Source organism: Schistocerca serialis, chromosome 2 (assembly GCF_023864345.2).
Source record: "Schistocerca serialis cubense isolate TAMUIC-IGC-003099 chromosome 2, iqSchSeri2.2, whole genome shotgun sequence".
Lineage (NCBI taxonomy): Eukaryota > Metazoa > Arthropoda > Insecta > Orthoptera > Acrididae > Schistocerca > Schistocerca serialis.
In genome coordinates, this window is record NC_064639.1 from 726,291,432 (window position 1) to 726,310,067 (window position 18,636).

At 42.3% G+C, this 18,636-nt stretch overlaps 1 protein-coding gene across 1 annotated transcript in view; it reads right to left on the minus strand.

Moving 5' to 3' along the window:
* Nucleotides 1–3,327: 3,327 nt before the first annotated feature.
* The window catches only part of LOC126456369 (esterase E4-like), a 210,112-nt gene continuing 194,803 nt past the window's right edge, over nt 3,328–18,636 (minus strand). The window contains exon 13 of the mRNA XM_050092123.1: nt 3,328–3,601. Within this exon, the coding sequence (XP_049948080.1) occupies nt 3,439–3,601 (163 nt within the window). The 3' untranslated portion in view covers nt 3,328–3,438. The remainder of the gene's footprint in view (nt 3,602–18,636) is intronic.

The window sequence follows — 18,636 nt, forward strand, 5'->3', positions numbered from 1 at the left end:
TAATCTGTCTCCATGATCTACACCACCCATGTTTTTATTGTAATCACATACAATAACTGGACATGGTATAGTCATACTAGTTCCATCTTTCTGTTTTCTTGTCACTACGCTCTGTTCAGTGCCATGGAAGTTTGACGCAAAATATACTACTTTATTTTCCTTCCATTGAAATACTGTTAAGTCTAAAGATGACTCTCTGTGATTTGATTTAGACATTTTTCTTTAGGTAAATTCCCTGGCAAACCTTTCCTGTTTGTTCTAATTGTTCCACAGGCAAATGTATTTACCGATTTCTGTGTGAGAAAAAGTGGACAGAGCAACTAGTGAGAGGTAACGCACTGTTGCTACAATAAAGTGTTCGCACAGCCTGACGGTACTTATAAGTCCGCTTTATATTTTCCACTTTATCTCATTCACTTGTAACGTAATGCTTCAAACTATTATAAAAAAACAAAGAAGGTAAGTACGTACAATGGAAAACTCAACGGAAGTTTCAATAAATTGCGCACAAATTCAGGCAACACCATGGAAACAAGCACATACGATCTCCTGTTTTCACAGCAGCGCGCGAAAAACAATTTCAAGCTCTGACCGCCAGAGAGGTCTATGTGTTGCACAATAACATCTATGAAACAGTAGAGCAGAGTTACTGTTACGTACCGACGGGCTCTCAGATCACGAAACTGCACCACGAGAAAATAATTAGAGTCAAAACTTACTGGTACATTTAAGTACCGTCAGGCAACAAAGGGTTAATGTACATGTAACTGTAATGCGCCTGATGATACCAGAACGCTGCCGAAACGCCCTCTGATAATAAATATTAGTAAAACGTGACTGAAGCAGTAAAAATTATTTCATAATTCTTTAATGCAGTCGCGGATCTCAAACCTTTCCTATAGAAGGTGGGTAAATTTGAACAAAGAGTAATTAAGATTGATCTAATGAATAACGGTGTATTCAGAATGCATCTTTCAAACTGCAGCGGAGAGTGTGCTGTCTTGAAACTTCCTGGTAAATTAAAACTGCATGGCCGACCGGAAATTGTACTCTGCATGTTGCTCTTTACAGGTGTATCTCATACTGTTCGATTTATCCGGACACGACTGACGACTCGTTCGCATAACATTAATGATAGGCTGTGTCTACGCCACTTCAGCGTGATGGCCGTTCTTGCAGGAATGGTAGTCCAGGAAGGTACAAGGGAGAGCTTCTGAGAAGTTTGGAAGGTAGAACAAGAGGCAGTGGCAGAAGTGTAGCAGTGAGCCGTGGCTACAGCGCTCAGTCGCTAATCTGACAGCAGGTCTCAGTAACAACACGTTTGTAAGTGTTTGCGCATTATTGTCAGTTCATCAAATCACCGAGACGCATTACGGGGTGTTTCGAAAAGAATCATTAGTTTTCTCAAGACTATATCTCCTGCACGATTGAAGATAAAAATTTGGGCTCAGTTACGACTTACGTATCGAAACTAAAAGTAGGAGCCTCATTGATGCAGCCAACTCGCTCGCTCGTTATTTACCCAATGTGTGTCGAATGAGGATGGTGATAGCATAGCAGCAAAAGCCGTTATGCGTGCTCCGTTTTAACAACTGCAGTTCACTCACAACTGTGCGGTGTGATTTTCGTCAAGAGTACGGCACTGCAGATCCTATAGCCCAGCCCGTTTGATGATTGCAGCAGTCGTTTCAAGACATTGGTTGTTTGTGTAAGGGGAAACAGAGGTAGCCCACGTTTGCTCTTTCGACCCGTATAGTGCATTCAACAGAGTTTTGCATGTAGTTCACAGAAGTCTACTCGTAGTGCCATCCGAGAGTCAGCCATTCCTCATGTGTCTGTCTGTGAGTTCTGTGGCGACGTTTGGTTTTCAAGACATACGGGATTCAAGTGTTACAATCATTCATGATGATAATAATAACGTGTAGGGTTTACTGCATTCATTCTGGGACTGGGGACGGCAGGTGGGAACTTTGTTTCGCGTTTTGTATTAAGTGATGAGGCTACGTTTCATTCAAGTGCAAAATTAAGCAGCCAGAATGTAAGTATATTGGAAACACAGCAGCCACATACCACAGTCGGGCACGAGAGCGTAGCTTCGTGAGTTTTGCATTGTTTCCAGAGCTGACATTAACGCCCCCCCCCCTTTTTTTTAATTTTTTTTTAAAGAGTGCTACAGAAACACGTATCTGGATATGCTGGAGATCTGTCAGAATTCTCGGAACATTCTATAATCTCTGCAGATTAATTTATTGCTTAAGTCAACGTAGTACTGCTTGTCTACACTACAACAACTCTCTGTCTGTCATGTGGTGGTGTCTAACGATACATTCGCTAACTAGTGAAGCTGCATGTTTGATTTCTTAATAATGGGATGCTCCAGCAACAGTTCTGACGTAGGTGGCATACTGATGTTATATTGCACCATTAGCCTCCAAAGTTACCTGATCTTACAGTAAGTGACCTTTTTTGTAAGGGTTTGTCAGCGTCGCCCCTTCCATCAACGTTGAGTGATCTGTGACACCTCATTGCAACTCGATTCAACCCAGTACTTCTAGACACGCTATGTAAGGTATGGGGCACGTTTGACCATGTCTGAACGTTTGTATGAGTGCGGTGGAGGGCTAGTTGATGATCTGTTAAAGGTAAGTGAAACGTTTGACGCTAAACATAATTTAGGAAGTACCACAAGTTGTATGCACCCGCATGTAAAACGTGTAAGGGAATGTCGGATAGATCAGCAACGTAAGCTTTTTCGAAACTATAATATTTTTTGCAGGTTGTGTTGGGACATTCTTCACGGTAAACGATACTCTGATGCATTACTTAGTAGACTTATACAACTCGGTGTCGTAACAATATATATTCGTTATTTTTTTAATATTTTATCATCCTTTGCATTTTGGTTATTGAAGTTTTGAAGTGTTGTATCGGACCTGAGTCTGTAGTATGTAAAAAAGTCATTATGTTGCAGGAAAGTTTTAATTGGATCGTAAATGGTTATAAATTTGAACCTGTTCATCTATTCACGAAGTTCATCAAAGTATTTGTCAACTTTTTCCTTGCTCAAACCTACTGCTCGCTGAAGAGTCGTGGAGTCAGCTGTCCTCAGCTGTAAATCTTCATGTCTTTCAATAAAATCATAGCAAATTCCGCATCCGCTTTCATTTTTCTCTTAGTGAACCGAAGCTTTACTTTCAGTTGCTTTGCCTATTTGTACGCTATATTACAGGTCTTTATTCAAAGGCTACCAAAATTACAGTTTTTTAAAATCGGATAGAAACACCGTGCAGCTTTCTGAGTGAGATTGTTGAGTCTTGGCAGTATGGAACCAATTTATTAAACCGATAAGAGTGACGGGTTTATTTACAAAGCACTGTACAACATATAAATTAATAAATAAATAGTGCAGAGAACGCTTGTCGCAGGACTGCTTCAGGTTCAGAGCTGAGGTGGCGCCGGCCTGGGCAGGACGCTCCTCCAGAAGTCCATCCTGGCGGGCAGCAGGTCCCTGCGGGCCTGCAACTCGCGGCCCACCTCCAGGTAGGCCGGGTCGTCGTCCGTGTGCGGCGGCCACGCCACGCCCACAGTCGCCGAGGGCTCCCTGTTGGCAGTCCAGCGCGGGGTCACACAGCGATGACGGCCCCGACATCTAGACTAGTGGAAAAAGTGTAAGTCTACAGGGAAAACAGCACTCAGAGCGTTCCCGAATGGTACGCGGTCCATTTACATTAAAGTGACCACCGCGTATGTTCGACTTCAACGTGTAGTAACTACTCACAGACGGCAGGTGGCAGCATTAGTAAAGGAGGGAATGGAAAGCGTGTCAGGGGCACGTGGGAAAAAGTTAAGTCGTTGTCGTAATGCACAAATGGCGCGATTTGTCCATCGACCAAAAGCGCACGACCGTTGGCTTTCGAGCCAAGGGTGGAAGCGTTTCTGAAATTACTAAGTTTGTAAATTGTTCGCGTGCCGCCTTGGTTAAAGTATACTGTGCACGGCAAAATGGTTTGCTGGACATGTAGTTAGGATGAGTATGGACAGAATGACGAAGAGAGTGTGGGAAACAACAGGGAGGACAAGGGGAAAGACAGGAACCAAGTGGGTTGTTGAACTTCGGAAGGACTGGTTGGAATTGGGGATCAAGGTCGAAGGAAAGGAAAATTGGAGGAACAAATATACACCGACCAATAAGCCGGAGATCAACGACAGAGAAGAATACAGGAAAAGATTAGAGTGTCACCAGTGGAGCCGACAGGAGAAACGGAAACTGAAGATCTCGGAAGAAGAGCGGGAGAGAAGAAGAGAAAGAATGAAGAGGTTCTGGGAGAAGAAGAGGAAAATACAGTCCACGAAGGGGCTACCCGTGGTCCTACAGAGGCCGTAACGCAAGAAGAAGAAGAAGAAGAAGAAAATGGCGCTATCCAAAATCGGTGCCAAGGCAGCTGTTGTGCACCACAGGCCGAAAGTGACAAGGGTAAACGGCTGCAGAGACGTGTCGGGCCACTGTTGAGTAACTGACACCCCAGATGAATCAAGCGGCTACGAAAAGTGTCTGCTCAACGACTGTTCGGCGAACGTTGCTGTTTATGAGCCTCCGCAGCAGGCGCCTGATTAATGCACGCGTGCTGAGACTGCAGTTCATCGGCGATGAAGACTAGAATTTGCATGGCAGTACCGCAACTGCACGTCCACCGAGTGGCGACGGACGTCCTTTTCAGGTAAATCACGTTTTGTGCTCCATCGGACAGATGGCCGCTGCGTTTTCGGAAGGATCCAGGCTAGAGGAGGGCGCATTATGGCCTAGGCCCGTGGTTCCCAACAGGTGGTCCGTGAACCCCCAGGGGTCTGCGAGCTATGCCAGGGGGGTCCGCAAGATGCTATTACAATAAAAAAAAAATTAAATATATTTCAAAGACAAAAGATTTTGAGCAATAATCAAAAATTTAACAATAACAATTATGGATAAATTGAAAAAGTTTTAAGCTCAATATTTTTTCAATAATGAATATGTCAATGTTTTTCTAAGTACCAAAAATAGAAAAGTATAAAAAGACTCTTAATTTGGCTTTTTTAGGTACTTGATACTGTGATATGACAAGGTACCAATCATGCTCGATGAGGGGGTCCTCGAGAAAATGTTGTTCGGAACCCGTGGTGTAGGCAATGTTTTCGTGGCATTGCCTGGATGATCTCGCTATTCGGGAAGGCACACTGGATGCATCTATCATTGAAGACCCTGTCCACCACTAAATCCAGTTTGTTTTTCCTCGTCCTGATGGCATCAACCACTAAGGCAATGCCTCGTGTCACACAGCTCACAGTGTACGTGAGTGGTTCGAAGAGCTACAGGATTAGTTTATTGTCCTCCCCTCGCCACAGTCTCTGGATTTAAACCCTATCTAGAATATGTAGTCTCGATCTGGCTACTCACGCCATTGATCCTCAACCGAGAAACTTAGTGCAGCTGGCCACGACACTGGATTTGGAATGAATCCATATCCCTGTCAGTACTTTTCAGAGCTTCACTGACTCTCTTCTTGCGTGTCTCGCAGCGGTCTGTGCTGCAATATTCGGTTGTTCAGGGTTTTGACCGCTGGTTACACACTGTGACTGGACAATGTATAACATTTCAGTCGTTCAAAATTTAGAGCTTTCGTACAGTTGAGAGACGAAATTTCAGCGGACATTATACCCGAAATATTGTGGTATAGCATTTCTTCTCTTCGCATATGGTGTTTTTGCACCTTTATTTGACGGGTTTTGATGCAAACATTTTGAGCATACATGAAGAATAACCGCTCATTTTATAAAATTTGTATGTATAACTTTCAGTTGAATGTTGAGAGCGCAGTACTAAGGCGGCTTGTATTTTTGTATTTCTCAAATACGGAGACGCAGTACTAACAGTGTTTCTCCGCCGCTAACTAAAGCCCGCGCAGTATCTTTGTGAATGTGAGACCCAGGTGACACGCAGTAAATGTCATGTGTCTCTGTTAATTTGGTCTGAGTTGTATCTATATTCTTTTTTTACATCACATAACTTTATCTATGGAATACGAAGCATGAGAGGAAAACAGAGCCATATACAATCATTCTGTCTCTCTTTTCCCTCTTTTTTCTTTTGTATTTCCGATGGACGCAATACAAATATCTTTGTCTCTCATTAACAATAATAATTGAATTGTATTGTAAAATATTTATTGAAACAATAATTCATATGACAGTTTTTGTATAATTAATTATTATGTGACTGCTTACTTAACACAATTTAGAATTACAAATGTTTTGTATTCAGCATATCTTGCAGCCTTCACGATAATACCTGTAAACATAGACGAAGACAAGGGTGCTTGTTTTTTATATATGTACCCCTCCAGACCAACAGCGAGCTACACGCTCATTGTCAGTGGTCCTATGGAAAGTAAAATGTAATATAATACATCACATTATACAGTACAGACTATAAGTTGTGAGAGTAGAACGTGTTTATAAATTTATATATTTTGCGTTAGAGTGTGTAGTACTTACTTTCATTTTATTTGGATAACATCATAGTATTTTTTGCAGGTCTTTGTGAATATATTATATCAACATTATCTGATTTACAGCACGCCCGTGTGCTAGTATGAACGAGGCTAATCATGCTGTCTAATACCAGTAATATATTTCGTCCTCACAAATGTTAAAGATATAACTTCGTGTGTATTTCTGTTTTATACGTTTATTAGCAATGGACGAAGCAAAGAGATCGTACAGGTTACTTAAACCACACAAAACACTGCCGGCGGTTGTGGCCGTGCGGTTCTAGGCGCTTCAGTCTGGAACCACGCGACCACTACGGTCGCAGGTTCGAATCCTGCCTCGGACATGGATGTGTGTGATGTCCTTAGGTTAGTTAGGTTTAAGTAGTTCTAAGTTCTAGGGGACTGATGACCTCAGAAGTTAAGTCCCATAGTGCTCAGAGCCATTTGAACCATTTGAACCACACAAAACACTATAAAAACAAATACCCATGAAGCACTGTATTTGACGTCTTTGAGGACAAAATATATCACTGGTATTATACCACAATTAGCGTCATTCATACCAATATGAAGACGGGCTGTGAATGAGATAAAATTGATAAAACACTCATCTGACTTCGCCAGAAGATGATGAGTATGTCACTCGTCGAAACGTCGCTGTTTGAAGACACCGCCACCCGGCTGGAAGCCCGAGAACTCTTCGCCAGCTGTATACGCCGAGAAAGCATACATTCACATTGATAAAACACTTTCATAAATATCTGCAAAATATTCAATGTTGTTTAACAGAGTTCTTAGAAGATTAGTAAGGATTTTTGTAATTTTGTGAGTGAGTGTTTTTGGACTAGATTTAGAAGTTTAGCGATGTTCCAGTGAACTGGAAACTTGTGTACCATTTATGGTCATTTCCGTAATTCTCTCTACAAATAGCACTGATATCTCGTATATCAGAATAGCAGACTTGAGAGCGAGTCGTCTATTTAAGAAATTTACTTACTATTATTATTATGTAATACTTTACAGTTGAGCTGTTGATACTGTATATGAAGGAGACCGAATTCTGATATATTTCAGGAGGGCCTCAGTCAACTTGAGCACGTGTGTGTAAGAGAGCTGTTTTCAGATTCTGCCAAACTACCTTGGACACTGTAAGTTGAATTGTCGACTACAAATGATAACGATTATTTTTTATGGTTGTTAAAAAGAGTATGCTACTTGGATGTGTCGAGATTTTTGCCAAGTTTTTGTACACTTTTCCAATGTCTTTTGACTGTTGTGTTTAGTGTCTTATCGCTTCGGAGTGAGTGTCGCTCGAAGTGCAGCTATTGGAGAGCAAACTGATTAAAAGCGTTAATGAACAAAAATAGTATTTTCAGTCTGCCATTGAAAAAAAGGCACTTGCCAGAACATTCCATTCTGTGTTTGAGAGCAAGCATAATTATTTACCACAACTAACACTGTGCTATTTTGGTGGCAGCTACACACACTAGTACTAAAATTGTATTATTTCTGGATTTACTTTTTATGTTAGATTTACTATCTAATGTCGTGGCGACCATATGATTGTTCTTGGGCAATTTACACAGGTCACCAAGTATCGGTTACTCGAGTATACTGACTAATGCTTGCTGTTTACGGAATAAAGCTTTTCATCATCAGTAGAACTGCCATGGAAATAAACGGACTGAATCACCTAAAACTTCCACCGCAAATATTGCGGTAATGGAAAGCGCTGTTGATGAGTGGTTTTCACAGAATGAACTGGTAGTCAGGGGTGCGTATTGTTAGCCAATAAGCAGATTGTAATAATACTTAGAAAGTTTATTTTTTGTGCAAACATACAGTTTTTAAATGGAACTGTGCCTATTGACATTAGCAAACTGAAAGTAGGATACCTCAGAATGTCAGTGGTATTTGTTGCACGATTCTAATGTGAGTGCTTTCCGAGCTATCGTATTTTGAAAAGTTTCCGCATCGGCACTTGTTTGTCCCACTCAACCACCGTAGTTGCTGGGTACGATATTGTTATGTTAGCATACAGTGTGCTTGTGTGTTTCTTGAGTGTATTGCGACTTGCTAGTCAGTTATTGTGTAATAATCCAAGCAATAAATCTTCAGTGGACGATGGCTTTTTTGTGGTTTTAGGGAGCACAACTACAGTGGTCATTAGCGCCCAGACTAAATTATGAATGCACTGCGAGGCACAAGGTTAAAACAGCAACTAAAAAGGACAACACTGTAAACGGCACATTAACAGGCAAGGGATTAAAAGAAAACAGCATAATCAAATGTCCTTAGATAGGTTTGTCAAGTGGATAAAACGAAGAACGCGAGCAGCTGCTCCTGGGTCATCCGCTAAAATTTCATCCAGAGTACATGGCAAGCCAAGATCAATGCGTAGTGTATTAAAATTCGGACAGGACGTTAAAATGTGGCGTACCGTCAGCACTTGCCCACATGGACAGAACGGCGCCGGCGCAGCCGTCAGCAGATGGCGGTGGCTGAACCGGCAGTGTCCAATCCGTAACCGGGCCAAAACGACCTCCTCCCGCCGAGAAGGGCGTGAAGAGGTCGTCCAAGCCGTGGGGAGAGGTTTCAAGGCCTGAATCTTGTTTTCAGAAAGTGTAGACCAATCGGCATGCCACAGCGATAAAATGCGCTGACAAATGACCCTGCTAAAATCAGATGAAGGCACACAAGAAGAAGCTGTCCGAGGCTGGAGGACCGCAGCCTTGGCCGCGGCATCTGCAGCTTCGTTGCCAGGGATACCAACGTGGCCAGTGGACGATGGGATTTACCAATGTAGGAGTGTAGGAAGAATGCAGTTCGTTCTTGTACAGAATATGCGACAAAGTGTCACAGTAGACGTCAACCATCTCGGCTTATTTGTCAACCTCTTCAACCAGTCCGTGAAAGTGGCAGTGTAACACCTAGAAAACATAACAGAAGGTAACAAGTGACGACAGAGGAGGGAAAATTAATGTTCTTGCAGCTGTTGTTGTTGATGCACACTTTATCTTCCGCGCAATCGCATGATTAACTGGCGTGAGTCGGGCAAGTCTCCTACGCATACTCCGTCGACATACATCTACATATACATCTACATGATTATTCTGCGATACACCATAAGTGCCCGAACTCCGATTTATCTCATTTTATTACAATGATCATTTCTCTCTACGTAGGTGGGCGCCAACAAAACATTTTGATACTATGAGGTGAGGCTTGGTGATTTCATGAGAAGATTCTGCCACAACGGAAAACGCCTTTGTTCTAATAGCTGCCACTCCAGTTAGCGTATCATATCCGTCGCACTCTCTCCCCTGTTTCGCTATAATACAAAGAGAGCTGCTATTTTTTTAAGTTTTCGATGTCCTTCGTCAACACGATCTGCTGTGGATCCCAAACCACACACCACTACTCAGAAGAGAGTAGACAAGCGTAGCGTAAGCAGTCTCTCTAGTGGAGCTGTTACATTTTCTAAGTGTTCTGCCAACAAATAGAAATCTTTGGTTTGATTTCCCCACAGGATTATCTATGTTATCGTTCCAAATTAAGTTATTCGTAATTGTAAACCCTAAGTAGTAATTGTAATCCATAAGTATTTGTCTGAGTTTACAGTCTTAGATTTGTGTGATCGGATTCTTTTTAGAGCTCATATAGATGATTTTACACTTTTCATGATTTTTTTCACCATACATAAATCTTGTCTAAGCCCTTTTACAATTGTTTTTGACCATCTAATGACTTTATATGAGGGTAAATGACAATATCAGGTGCAAAAAACCTTAGTGGACTCCTCAGATTGTCTCCTAAATCATTTATGAACACCAGAAACAACAGAGGGTCTACTGTATAGCATTCCTTGCGCAACGCCAGGTATTACTTATGTTTTACTTTCCTTCAGTTATTAAGAACTGTAACCTTTCGGATAGGAAATCACAAATCCATTCACACAACTGAGACGATACTCCATAGGCACGCAATTTAATTAGAAATCGTTTGTGAGGAACGCTGTCAAAAGCCATCTGGAAATCTAAAAATATCGAATCAATTTGACGTCCCCTGTCGACAGCACTCGTTACTTCGTGAGAATAAGGAGATGGCTAGTTGTGTTTCACAAGAACCAAATTTTCTGAATCCGTGTTGGCTATTTGCCAATAAATCGTTTTCTCCAAAATGCTGCATAATGTTCGAGCACAATATATGTTCAGCCGGTCGCTGTAGCCGTGCGGTTCTAGGCGCTTCAGTCCGGAACCGACCTGCTGCTACTGTCTCAGGTTCGAATCCTGCCTCGGGCATGGATGTATGTGATGTCCTTAGGTTAGTTAGGTTTAAGTAGTTCTAAGTCTAGGGGACTGATGACTTCAGATGTTAAGTCCCATAGTGCTTAGAGCCAGTTTTTGAACAATACATGTTTCAAAATCGTACTGCAAAATGGCTCTGAGCACCATGACCATGGGACTTAACTTCGGAGGTAATCAGTCCCCTAGAACTTAGCACTACTTAAACCTAACTAACCTAAGGACAGCAAACATATCAATGCCCGAGGCAGGATTCGAACCTGCGACCGTAGCGGTCGCGCGGTTCCAAACTGAAGCGCCTAGAACCGCTCGGCCACTCAACCCGCAAAATCGTACTGCAAATCGACGTTAATGGTGTGGGTCTGTTATTCAGCGGATATTCATTTTCCCTTCTTGGGTGTTGGTGTGACTTGCGCAACTTTTGCCTTTGGATACTGATCTTTCTACGAGCGAGTGGTATGTGATTGCTAAGTATCGAGCTATTGTATCAGCCCAATCTCTGGTTTACAGTCTGGACCGGTAGCCTTGCCTTTCTTTAGTGTTTCAATCTGTTTCGCTATACGGAGAGTATCTGCTTCCAAGTTACTTATGTTGGCAGTTGTTCTTAATTCGACTTCTGGAGTATTTACTTCGTCTTCTTTTGTGAAGGAATTTTTGAAAACCATGTTTAATAACTCTGCTTTAGTGGCACTGTCATCAATAATATCACCTTTGTTATCGCGCAGTGAAAGCATTCATTACGTCTTGCCACTGGTGTACTTTATATACGACCAAAATGTCTTTGGGTTTTCTACCAGGTTTCAAGACAGAGTTTCGTTGTGGAAACTATTACAAGCGTCTCACATCGTAGTTGGCGCTAAATTCCGAGCTAATGTAAAACTTCGCTTATCTTGGGGATTTTGAGTTCTTTTAAATTTGGCATATTTTTTTCGTTGCTACTGCGACAGTGTTCTGACCTGTTTTGTGTACCGTCGGGAGCAGTACCATTTCTTATTAATTTATTTGGTATATATCCGTCAACTGCCATCGATACTAATTCGTCGAATTCAAATCACTTCTGGTCCATGGTTACATAGGCAGATTGGAAGGAGTGGAGATTGTGTCTTAGGAAGGCATCAAACGAAATTCATATGCTTTTTTAAATGTACGTATTTTGCGCTTACTTTCGGTGGGTTTGCGTATGCCGGTATTCATTCTAATTAAAATAACCTTGTGGTCGCTAATTCCTGTATCTGTCAATATGCCCCTTATTTGGTCAGGATTATTTGTTGCTAAGAGGTCAAGTATATTTTCGCAGTCATTTACTCTTCGAGTGGGCTCCTGAACTAGTTGTTCAAAATAATTTTCTGAGTATGTATTCAGTATGATTTCGGACGACGTTTTACTCCTACCACCGTAAACATGTATTTTCGCCAACATATGGAGGGTACATTGAAGTCACCACCAGCTATAATAGTATGAGTGGGAGACTTATTTGAAACGACACTCAAGTTTTCTATGAACAGTTCAGCAACTGCATCATCTGAGTCGGGGGTTCTGTAAAAGGAACAAATTATTAATTATTCCTGTTGTCAAATATAACCTCTAACCGTACTAATTCACAGGAAGCACCAACTTCAATTTTGCTTTAAGGCAAACTACTTCTGGGAGCAATAAACACTCTACCATCAACTGAATTTAATATATCCTTTCTGAACACGGCTAGGTCTTTTGTAAAAATTTCGGCTCAACTTATTTCCGTCTTTATCCAGCATCCCGAACCTATAATGATTTGTGATTCAGTGCTTTCTATTAGAGCTTGGAGCTCTGGTTCTTTCCTAACACAGCTACGACAGTTTAAAACTACAATACTGATTGTTGCTATCTCTACCCTCTTCCTGTGTTAATCCTGCAGCCTTTGAAGCTGAAGCCCGTTTTGGCGCTTTCCCGAGACCCTCTATCCTAAAAAACCGCCCAGTCCCCTCCACATAGCCCCTGTTATCCATGTAGCCACTTCCAGCGTGTTGTGGACTCCTAACCTATTTAGTGGAACCCGGAAACCCACCGTCCTATCGCGCAAATTGGGGATCTGCAACGTAGATGGTGGCAGATTCCTCTGAACCTCCGGTATCAGATCCTCCACTCGGCTCTGTACCAAAGGCCACAGTCGGTTCTGTCAACGATCTTACGGATGGTGAGCTTCGCCTTCATCTCGCAAGTAAGACTGGCAGTCCATCCGTATCATACATCTCTCCATCACGACCTGCATGGAAACGATTATAAGAATCGTGTTAACTTCTGTACATGGACACTAAGACAGGATACTCCAGATGTACTGTGTGTCTTGTTTAGTGCTGATGTCACATTTACCATTCTTTGCCAGGTAAACCACCGAACACGCATTCTCAATCTGTTGACAGTCCCTATTGGCTTCGTCAGGTGGACGTCAGCGTCCATGGAGTGTAAACGTATGATGTGGGATAGTGAAACATCAGCTCATAGGCCAGATTTTCGTAGATGAAACACTGAACACACACAAGTATTGCAGCCTCCTAACGGAAGAGCTTCCACAGATACTAGAAAACCTTCCTCTGCAGTCTGGGAGGAACCTGTGGTACCAACGTGATGGCTGCCCAGCCCATGTCTTCACGAACTGTTTCCAAATCATTGGAATGGACGCAGAGGACCTATACCTTGGCTGTCCCTTTCCCCGAATTTGATGCCTGTAGACTTTTTTCTGTGGGGAAAGTTGAAAACGCTGTCTACAATGACATACCAACTACACTTAATGTCAGGCAACGACGTATACCGCAGCCTGCTCGAAAATCTCCGCTGATATGCTAGAATGTTTGCAGTAGTCGTTCCATACCAGACTGCAAGCGAGTATTACTGCCAGTGGTCATTTTGAACACAACCTGTGATGCTGAGTAGCTTCGTTACTGACCAGAATCCACGTAACTACTGTGTGCACTTATTTTGTTCTTTAGTCTGTGCTACCACAGGTATTAGACAAGTGTCGATTTAGCAACTTCTCAAAATAGGATATCTCGTAAACGACTTGTTTCAGAATCCTGCAACAAACACCACTGACATTCTAATTTACCCTACTTTTAGTTTGTTAATGTCAATAGGCACTGATCCACTTAAAAACTGTATGTTTGCACAAAAAATACACTTTCTAAGTATTATTACAATCTGTTTGTTGGGTAGCAATACGAGCCCCCGACTACCAATCGATTCTGTGAAAACCGCACATCAATAGCACTTTCCATCTTCGCAATATTTGTGGTGTACGTTTTAGGTCATTCACTCTGTAGTAACACATCAGTTTGTAGGCGGGATGAAAAACTGCATAGTGGGAGGCGTCAATTCATTTATTATTCGCGACACTTATGACTGAAGTATGTAAATGGTTCAAGTCACTGTGAGTCGAGGGTAAAGATTTACGATCGACATCAGAAAGTTATTTATGTCCACCATTGGAGCTTTCAGGGCTTTACATGCAGTCACATTCGTGACTGCGGCCAGAAGTCAAACGCTCTTAAGTCCTATTCCCATTAGGGGCTAACACACGGGAAAGCCCGCGGTAACCTCTAGAATGGTTTAGCATGGAAACATCCTCACTGGCATGTCATAAGAGGTTCAGTATTGTGGTCTGTACGTGTTGAAACACTTCCTCCGCCGTCTGACGTGCCACAGCTAATGTAATCACAGCTAGCATGCTCTCCGTGTGATGTGAATTATTAACTCGCTGCGTCTGTTTGATTTGTTGCTTGAGTGCCGTTAACGCAATCTACTTCTCCTTCCTGTATCCATTCCCCAACACCTATACATCAAACCACGTCTGCTTCGACAAATATAATCTTGACTCAAAAATAAAGACCAATTTTTAAAAGAAACCGTGACAAACTAGGAAAAAACTGGAAACGAGAGGAAATGCGTTCCGTCTAAGGAGTGTAAAACCTCGTTGCTCATTCATCACATAACAAAATACAACTTGAAACTCATATCCTATGTACAACCGACTTTTTTTGCATTATACTCAGACCTCTTAAATAGGCACTGTAGTGATATCTAAAGGAATAACGCGGCATGTCACGCTTGTTGAGCGAATCTCTGTTAATGTCCCTACATTAGAGGCGGTGTCGTACTGATGCCAGCAACGTGGAACCCAGGTTATTGCCGTATGTGCTGAATATCGAGGAGCTGCCGTCGACAACAACCACTGGTTCAGTAGTTTACACACATAGGACAAGACACGTTAGAGTGAAGAAGTTGAAAATCGTTTAGCAAATTTCTGCGTTCAGTCTAATTATTTCGTACTGCACTGCGGCACTTGTCTTGATTGTGAGATGAAGTCGTAGACACGTGCACGTAACTGCCGTAATACTAAAAGTGGAATCTAGCAAATGCTGCATTTCGGATATGCATTTTCTGGGCCATGTGAAGACCCTCAGAGTTCTAAGGGATTTCGCTTTCAGACTTGATTAATACTACATAAATATCACTATTCAAGAATTATGAACCACAAGAACTTCATTTTGCTCTGACATCACAACCAGTACTTCTCAATCATTTCTGGACACATTTATATTATGACAAATGAGTTTCCAATTGACATACACAGGAATAAATTTAAAGCATCTCGTCTGTGGTTGTAATTGTTCTCTCAATAGTTACGATAAAACTGGAAGAACCATAGGGAACAAGGTGATATTCTATGAATAAATAATTAATAAATACAAATAAGTTATCATATATTATTAGCAGCAAAGAAACAAAACATTCACATTGAAAAACTGTTCTCCAGAAAAACTGCATTCACTCCCAAAATGGTTTGACAATGCTTCACATAGAAATGAGTAAATATGGGTCTTGGGAAGTACTGCCCGTTGGCTGGTTCAAGGCCACTCTGCACTGTTGCCAGTTTTTTCCCTGTGGCATCACTGATGATATCATGCACTGTTGACAAATTTCTCCCCCTCCTCCACCCTCTGACAATGCCCAGTTTTCCTATGTATAGAATGTTGGGAAATCCGAAGTAGGCAGGGTTATCCCCTACTCCTATGACAGCACTGTGAAACTAGTATGCTTGTCCTAAGTGTATATTGGTAAATAAATCAAAAACTGCAAGATGTGCAAGTGTCGTACTGTTTAAAATCTAAGATGGCGGACCACGGAATACAGAGCCAGCCTGCATGGTTGTTAGATTTTCCCTGCTGTATGACAGCCAGCCTGCACGTTTGTCAGATCACTTGTTCTAAATTTCGAAAACAGTGCAGTCTGTATGTTTAACCACCCTCTGATGTCACATGTGAAACGAATTCCCTCACGCCAGGAAGCCTAAGTTTGAAATGGTGGAATATTCAAAGAACTTACAAGCTGCAAGTTTAAAATATGGGGAAATTAAGAATAGTGTTCACATGGCCTAAGTTTAAAACGATAAGAAATTCTAAAATGCTCTTACCTAAGTTTAAAATATTGAGGAAACCTAATGGTTGTCATAACTAGAGAATTTGTCTGATACAGACTGTGAACCCCACCAGGTGTGCTCAATATGGCGACACAGCTTTCAGATCCTTTTCTAAGGTGACACAGTTTTACATTTAAACGTGGTCTAATTATAGAATTGGATGATTTATGGCCTCTCTGTCGTCTGGAAACCGATGCTGTAACATTCCCGTGTATGAAATCTATTGCAGCTCCTACCATACGTTCACCTAGAAAAGTTCTCTCCTAAAGATCTCCACACACTATGGTCACAAACTTTAAGGCGCTGAAACTTCTATACAGTAACCGTAAAATAGCTGCAATGACCACATAGTTTTTTGATATCTCATACTACATTCTTTAACTAACATCGACTTTTTTTGTAGTATGCAGGCTTTGGTGCGAATTAAATTTTAACAGTAGCCATTTCTGAGAAGAGTTCTAATTGGATAGTATGGATCACACAAATGAAGATCCACTTAGCAGCACATTAGTATACCGTTTACACCAAATAGGACATCGATTCTGAGTGACACAAACCCTTTATAAGTTTCCAGAGGTATATGACGACAATGTTAACGAAATTCACGTCCGATAGCGGTTTGGCAGTTGTGGTATGTTCTCATTATTTTAACAGAATGTGTGCCAACGAACATATCAGCCAACGTACCGGCATCAGCTGCCTTGTAGGGCTCGGGGATGAACAGAGTGACAAGAGTTTCACAAGTAGGTAAGAAAAAGGGCATGCAGTTACTTTCCAGTGTACAGCAGCTTCCCAATCAACTACGTTACAAGGTCGTTAAGTAAACACATATGAAGATTATCGTAAATATGAGAACTTTAATGTTTAAACAATTACCACAGTGCGTGTATATTGGATGGCACAGGAGAAGAACAGTTATTTTCATAAACAAATGTTACATACTGAGACATTTGTTGAGATAGCTACACCAACCACAGTGTCGACCAAAAAGCCCTGCATCACAACTGAAGTCGTTTCATCAGCTGTGCAGTAGGGTAAGAATGCTATTTTATTTACACGACTATAGGGGACATCATCGGCTCACAACATCTGTCTATCTAGACGCACAAGGCGGCTGAGATCATGTGTAGATGGTAGCAGACCTGATCATACAAAACTGTTAAGGCTTTCGTGGCCACTTGTTGACAAACTGCCTATTGGGTTCTGTCTCGGGTTCTTCGGCCGACGTTCATATGATGATTTTATTGACGTTTCGCCAGCACGTGTGGCTGGCATTGTCAAAGCCTCACCCTCCATTGCCGGTGGTGAACTGGAGCCGAGCTCTCGGCCGCAGACTGTATGTACCTGGCGCGCCAACGACCGAGGGCTTCTCGGCGGTCATTTCCGGTGCGCTTCTCCTCTTGCTACCTGCGACGGTCGTTCGCTGCAGTACGGGAAGCCAGGATCCGTTTACCTTAAGGCTTTCCTCTTTCTTCTTGAAGCTGTTCGCGTGTTTTTGTATTTCTACAGCTTCTCTGAACAAGCTGGTGTGATAGTGCTTCTCTACAGCCAGAACTTCAGTGTCGGCAAATTTTATTACGTGGTCGGTCTCACTCAGTGCGTGCTCTGCCATGGCCGATTTCCCCACCTGCCCCAACCTACAATGTCGCTTATGCTCGTTGACCCTGGTGTAGATTGATCGTCCATTCATTCCGGCATAAAGTTTTCCGCATGAGCATGGTATACGGTATATGCCCAACATTGCAAGTGGGCCCCTTTCCTCATTTGCCGATCTAAGACACTCTTTGATCTCCTTGTCGGTTTGAAAATCGTCTTTACGCAGTATTTGCGCAATAAACGGCCGATTCTGTCCGTCACTCTGGGAATGTATGGCAGAAAGGCCGTTTCCGACGTTTCTTTTTCTGATTCTTTACTTCGCCGAGTGTTTGGCTCTGTTACACTTGTAACATAATTTGTGGAGTACCCATTGCTCCTCAGAAAACTTTTCAGGTGTTGCATTTCGCGTCTGAGGTGCTTCGGCTCACATATTCGTCCTGCTCGCTTTACGAGCGTATTAATCATGCCTCTTTTCTGGCTCGGGTGGTGGTTTGATAGTTTGTGCAGGTATCGGTCCGCATGTGTCGGTTTTCGACACACGCTGTGTCCCAAATTTTGTCCATCCCTTGTAACCAGCATATCTAGAAATGGCAGTTCTTTGTCCGTTTCTACTTCCATGGTAAATTTTATGTTGACGTGTAGGCTGTTCAAGTGTTTTAGGAAGTCACCGAGCTGTTCTTCACCATGGCTCCACACAACGGTAGTATCTTCGACGTATCTGTACCACATCTCAGGTTTGCAAGTGGCCAAGTCCAGTGCC